The sequence below is a fragment of the Seriola aureovittata genome, chromosome 7, assembly GCF_021018895.1.
Source record: "Seriola aureovittata isolate HTS-2021-v1 ecotype China chromosome 7, ASM2101889v1, whole genome shotgun sequence".
NCBI lineage: Eukaryota > Metazoa > Chordata > Actinopteri > Carangiformes > Carangidae > Seriola > Seriola aureovittata.
In genome coordinates, this window is record NC_079370.1 from 9,357,732 (window position 1) to 9,364,462 (window position 6,731).

The 6,731-nt window shown below is 45.8% G+C and overlaps 1 protein-coding gene across 6 annotated transcripts in view; it reads left to right on the top strand.

The window, feature by feature from the left end:
- Positions 1–6,357, top strand: part of cadm4 (cell adhesion molecule 4) — a 142,212-nt gene extending 135,855 nt beyond the window's left edge. For 2 of the 6 annotated variants that reach the window (XM_056381351.1, XM_056381346.1), the window contains exons 7-9: positions 1,336–1,449; positions 4,250–4,378; positions 5,619–6,356. In XM_056381351.1, the coding sequence (XP_056237326.1) occupies positions 1,336–1,449; positions 4,250–4,378; positions 5,619–5,728 (353 nt within the window). In that variant the 3' untranslated portion in view covers positions 5,729–6,356. Of the gene's footprint in view, positions 1–1,335; positions 1,450–4,249; positions 4,379–5,365; positions 5,445–5,618 lie in introns of all 6 variants that reach the window. The other 4 variants (XM_056381348.1, XM_056381347.1, XM_056381350.1 and 1 more) reach the window with 4 other exon arrangements.
- Positions 6,358–6,731: the final 374 nt, after the last annotated feature.

Here is a 6,731-nt window from a genome sequence, read left to right on the forward strand (position 1 = left end):
GGAGGAGGGGAGGTATAGTGCTGACATAAGAAGAGTGCAAAAAGAGATTGATGATCTCAGGGCCAGTGGGAGAAAGGGATGGAAGAGACAGAGGAATACTTACCAATAAATTACTCCTGAGCAGAAAGGGCAATGTGTGTGTGTGCGCGAGCGTGTGTGTGTGTTTGTGTGTGTGTGTGTATGTGTGTATATGTATTCTTTTGTGAATGTATTATGTCTATGTGTGGGCTATTAAGCATTTGTTTGTAAGTGCATGAATGTGTTCTGGGTATGTGTGAGCACAAGCCTGAATGTATTTCAAAACAAACTGTGTGAGTGTTAACATCTGAGAGTTTGTGTGTGTGTGTGTGAGTGTGTCCTGAGACTTCAAGTACATAAACTACATCGCTCGTTGCGGTTTTAGAGGGATTGTTTGATGAAGTGGCATGTTATTCAGTCTGAGAGTGCTGATGCACACGCACACACACACACACACACACACACACGCATTCACACCCACTCCTCTGTCTCCTTTTTTTGTTCTTGTCAGCCATTATTTTTGTCTTTAACAGCAATATGAACTTGTCTCTTTCTACCTCTCTACCTACCATTGTGTCTCAGCCATTGATTTGGAGAATGTGTCAAGATCCAAGCTATTGTTCGGCATTGAATGAGACAATCCCTGCATGGCACTGCTCCATTGGGAATGCATCTGTCACAGACAATGTCTCTGTCTCTCCCGTCATTGTACCATAGAAAATGTGTCAGTGATAGAGAATGTGTTCCTATATATTCCATTTGCCTCGTAGATGAATGGCACTCTGCCAGGTGTAATTCTCTTCAGCCCCAGCTTTAAAGCATGTCTTTCCCATTGTAAACACTTTCTTTAACCCCCTTCAGCTGGTGCAGAGGTCCGCCAGAGAACGCCATTTGTCCGTGTCTTTATCGCTTGTCAGGGGTCGAGATCGATTCCGTTTCGCACCCGCATTCAATTTGTGAAAATAATTAGCGACATTTGTCTCTGGTACTGAAATGGCATCGGCTTCGGTTGCTGAACAGCATGTCTGAAATAAGTCTTTCCTCCATTTCTTGGGTTTTACATCTGTGCCTCCTTCTCTAAACTCATCAGAAGAGATGAGGTGTCTTTGAGACTTCCATCCAATGATTGTCAAGCAGGATGCTGAGCCATGGCCGCCTTGAAATTCAATTAACATTCAACCACAATAAAGCTTGTGTCAAGTTTTATGTTCCAAGTTTGCTATAAAAACCCTGCAATGTCTGTCTTGAAATGTCACTGCATGTTGTAGATAATAGCATCTGTGCATGTGTGTTATCCCATTCCCTGTCTGTCTGTAGATAATGTGTCAGTCACTACCACGGTCCCTCCCACTCCCACTTCCACCCAACCTCTCACCTCCCATCCTGCAACCCCAACCCTGCTAACACGCAGCTTCGTCTTGGACCCGAAAGGTAACACACACACACCTTTTTTTTAAATTCTCCCTCTGCTGCCCTCCATCCCTCTGCTCGTCCTTTCCTGCTCTCCTTTGGTGTCTTCCACTCCCCACATTCATTTGATGACTCTCAGGTGCCCCCCTCCCCAGACACACGCACTCTCTCACACACACACACCATTTTTCTGCTGCAACCTTCCTTTGCCCTGCATCTACATGAGCGCATGTGTCTGCAGACGCTTGGGTATGCATCATGCACAACCACCCACTCTCCCTCTTTCTTATCGCTGGCTGTTTGATGCACCCCACACACATTGCCCAGTCAGCATTCGTGTGTGTGTGTGTGTGTGTGTGTGTGTGTGTGTGTGTGTGTGTGTGTGTGTGTGTGTGTGTATGGTCTGGGGTGGGTCTCTTGGTGCTTGGTGGGTACTGTTAATGAATCTGCGTTAAGAGTTTAAGGAATTGGCAGCACACCCAGCCTTTAACTGACTGACACCGGCCTCTGGAGGGCTGAGAAGATGCTACACAAACATATTTATCTGCACACATCCACACTCACAAACACACACATATATATACAGAAAGAGAGAGTGAGTGAGAGAAAAACAGAAAGAACGAAGGAAAGAGAGACAAGACAAGAGATCCAGGTGGTTGTCTAATCACATTCTCCCAGATGAGTGTTACACAGCAGGAGAAAGAAAAGGCTGCTTGGCACTAGTGCTACTCTGAATTTGTGTGTGTGTGTGTGTGTAAAACTACACACTCTCTTTCACTACTTTCTCTCTCTTTTTATCTACAGAATCCATTTATCTCATACATACACTGACACAAACACACACTGTCACTGGCGTCTCCTCTTTCCTTCCACACCTTTCGGATGCTCTGTCTCCTCTCTGCGTCTTAAAAGAGAGAGATGAAGCGAAAGGGAGTGGGGGCATCCTTCTTGTTCTTCTGTTACCGCTGCCACTGTGTGTGGCAGGCAAAGGTTGTTCACCTGCTGGGCATGTGTGGAAATGTCATAAGGAGTCATAAGAGAAAGCTGTGGCTCCTTGAACAGTTTGGTGAGCGTTTAGTCGATGCTGATGTACCGTCTGAGGGGCTCCTCGGAGAAACAACACGCTTTAGAGTGCCGTCAGTCATTTCCTGCGGAGCTCTGGGCCGCTGTGGATTAAGCGCAGGGTTGCGTGAGGTAAACGTAGAGCGCTTGACTGCTTGCTTTTTCATCCTCTGTGAAATATCACTCAGGCCAACTGCTTAATCCTATCTCAGTTGTGTCCTGTGTGCCTGCAGATGCACAGACGTGTACTTATGACACACAAACACACACACACCAATACTTGATCATGCACATTAGCAGCAATGTGATGCATTTTGTCACGGTGCTCAATGAGACACTTGTCCAGGAAATACATGTACAAGAGCACCCACTTTTTTCTACAGTTGTCAACACTTTCTCCTCCTCTGCCTCTTCTGCCTCTTCATCTACTTCCCCTCCTTCATCGCTCTCTCTCTCTCTCTTTCTCTCCTGATCTCCATGTTAGCACTGCATTAATGATTCATGTTTTAATTCTGCTTTGTCAAGGTCCAAGAGCTGCATCAATAACTCTGTGTCCTTGCTTCCCATTGGCTTTACCAGCTCTTACACTACAACCCCCAAGCCTCATCAAAAAAAAGGAGCTTTTTGTTGTCAGCAACTGAAGATGCTGTCTCTTTATTTAGGTTCATACTCAAAGACTCAACCATTCCTTTCTCTTTCTCCACACCCACGCACGAGATCAATCACCTGCTTTTATTGTTGTCAGAAATTCTATGCAGACACATACCTGCACATATGATCACGAGCTTTGTCTTAAGCGTTGCTGTGTGGTCTGTTTTAGGTCTGCAGCTAACAGTTGCACTACCGGTTGGTTAATTGTTTAGTCCAAAATGTGACTGTCAAAAATACTTAACAAATGAACATGACAATGTACCAGAGCCCTCCAGTACTCACTTTATGTTCTAACACTTGAATTTAAAGTCATACAATACTAAGAAAAATGCAGGAAACAGTAAATATTTTGCATTTTTGCTTGATAAATGACTTAAATAGTTAATCAATTCCTGAAATTGCTGTCATTCAGCTTTGTGTCATTTGACAAATTGCTTCATCGACTAATCATTTCAACACTAACCCACAGTTTCTTTCACTTTTCCACTGTATTTGTCCTTTACTTTAAAGCGGGGTGTGTAAACCTATTAAAAGGTGAGGTTGGTATAAATAACTCCCTGCGATGTTATACTACAAAATGTCACAGAATTTAACTTGTCTTCTTTATCTTTTTATCTCTCCTCACTCATCTTGTGGTGAAGTGTTTGATTTCATTACCCAGGGCTGCACTACCTGGGGTGTAAACACCCTCAGAGTTCCCCTCATTCAAAATGCATTGTGCTCTTGACAGGTGCTTGGCTGGAGTGGGATTTTAGAGGCTGACATACTTATTTCTTTATTCACTCTCCTCATTTCTCCACCTTCTTCTCACCCAATATGACTGCCTGACATTCTGTGCAGTAGGGGGTGATGAAAGGTGATAATGCAAGTTGGGTGGAAGATATTGACTTCTCTTTTCTCCTGTCTTGCTCCCTGCACTCTCTCCCACACTGGAAGTTTTAATGTGATTTCTTTCGCTCACTTTTATCTCTTTCATTTTTGATCCATCTGTCTGTTTGTCTCCGTTCTTTTCTCTGCGCTTCTCTCTCCTTACATCTCCATATATTTTCCTTCACACACCCCACACTCCACCCATACACATTAATTGTCTCTCTTATTCTTTCCTCAGATCCCGGTGCAGTGGTAGAGACTCACAGTGCAGTACCATATGCAGTGATAGGTGGCGTTCTGGCACTGCTGGTTTTCACCGTCATCTGTGTCCTCATTGTCACCATCTGGTGCTCTGTCCGACAGAAAGGTAACACACATTCACAAAACACACACATACGAAGTAACACAAAAGTTTCCTTCATAAGCAGGGGACATGTCTTGGCACTCAGAGTGTTTTATCACATTTTTCATAGGCACATTCTCTCATTTCTGCACTTTCTTTTATAACATGGATGTAAAAAAGTCATTGGAAGACAGTTACACCCAGATTCTCTGAAAATGATCTTTTAAACCAAGGTGTAAAATTGTCAGCACATAGCAGACAGGACCGGATGCTCCTCTCCAGTCGGTCACTGTCCGTGATGGACGACCTTGGCCAGGATAGCAGAAGAGATAGGGTGGGGTGGGAAATGTAGGTGTGGCCCCATGTTTTATGACTCCATGTTAGTGTATCAAGGCTCATCTATTAAAAGCAGCCCTCTGCATTGCCTATCTTTTTAAGTGCCCTCATTTTGGCAGCCTTTGACTGTGCGCCAGAGCTGCCAAGAAGTGATCCGGGAACAGTGTAGCAGGCCGCAAACAGCCATTACTTACCCTATGGCTAGACAAGCTGTCAGTCAACATTCTGTATGGCTTGACCGCCAATCAGCACAGAGACAGGGCCATTACAACCAATCAGTGTTGAGACAGGGCCATTAGGGCTTTGTCTTCGGCTTGCCGTGACTGTCAGCATGCCAGTCAGCCTCTGCAGTAAGGAGAATGAGAGTGTCACTCACCCCTGGAGTGAAGGGACACTCCGGCAGGAAGATGACTTGAGCGGTTCTTGCTCCCTGTAACCTGTGCTGCACCGACTCATTAATCACTCGGACCTAAGGGGTGTTAAAATGAGTTTGATAGGTTTTCTGAGTGACACAAATGTGCCATTGTTCACTTGCACTTAACCTCCCCTCCACCTTTTTCTGCCAAACTCTCCTCCCTCCCCGTCTTTGATTCTCTATCATCTTTTCCACTTCCTTTTCCTTTTCTGTCTTTTCTATTCACACTTCCATCGCCTACTTTTAATTTCCACCGGTAGGCTCGTACCGTACCCGAGAGCCTATTCTTGCTTGGTATTGACCTAACAATTAGTTAACTAATGAATTAATCTGTCACAGGTATGGTACACAATAATATTAGCGCTGATTGGTTTGATAATTCTGCATGGCACTGCAGTGATCATGACGCTTTGCCGCCTAACCTTCCCACTCCAATGTCCCTCTCGCTCTCTCTCTCTCTCTCTCTCTCTCTCTGTCTCTTGCTCTCTCTCTCTCTCCTCTCTTTTCATGCAGGTTCCTATCTTACCCATGAGGCCAGTGGGTTGGATGAACATGGTGAGGTGCAGGAGGCCTTCCTTAATGGGAACGACGCCAGCCAGGGCAAGAAGGAGTACCTACTGTAGCCCTTTTCCTTCCTTATCCCCTTCTCTTCTGACCTCAACCCCCTATCCCTTCCTCTCCCTGTCTCCCCCCTTATATACAGTATATACACACACACACACACACTCTCACACACACACGCGCGCACACACACACTTCTATACAACACGCCATATAGGCGGCCTTCTGAAAACGACTGTATACAGATACTGCACACAGCCAGTCCATCCCATGCCATTCCACCCCATATCCTCCATACACACACACACACACACACACATACCCAGAGACAGATTGAGAAAAAGAGAGCCTGTAGACCCACCAGCCATTAACGACTGTGCCATATACTGTAAGTCAGAGAAACGAGCAGGGTGGGGGGGTGGGGGGTGAGAGGGTGAGGTGCACGTAGGAAATAACGAAATTACGTCGTAATTATTTTGATCGAGAGGGAAGTGGGGAGCACAAAGAAAACCAGCGCTCTGCACCGTGCAGCAGCCGGAGTGGAAGGGGAATTAGGGCGACAGACGACTGCTGTGATTCCATGCCTGAAGAAAAGCCATCCATTTCACAAAGCTCAATCTTTAACTGGCGGAGACAGTGAGAGCAGTGTGTGAGGAGGGAGGGGCAACTGAGGGGGGCCGCTGGGTGGTTGGGGGGGGGGGGGGGGGGGGGGGGGGGGAGTTGACCTGAAGCTAGCAAAATTGAACTTTTTAAAAATTGCCAAAGTATCTTGCCTACAGAGCACATCCCATATATAATTCCCTAACAACAGTGGAGTGCGTAAGCCCAGAGTCCCGGGAAGTATCCATACTTTATAAACAAGTTAACTGTCCTGTTTTGCCTGGTGGGTGGCCTGCCAATAATTTGTGAAAAAAAAAATCAGTTTTTAGTGACCACCCCACCCCTCACCACCACCACCACCCTCTCGTACCAGCAATGAGCGAAAGGTGGTTCTCCTCTCTTTTAATTTACTCTCCATCTCCTTCCTCTCTGCTCACCTGTTACCATCCACTCCCCTCTCCCTTA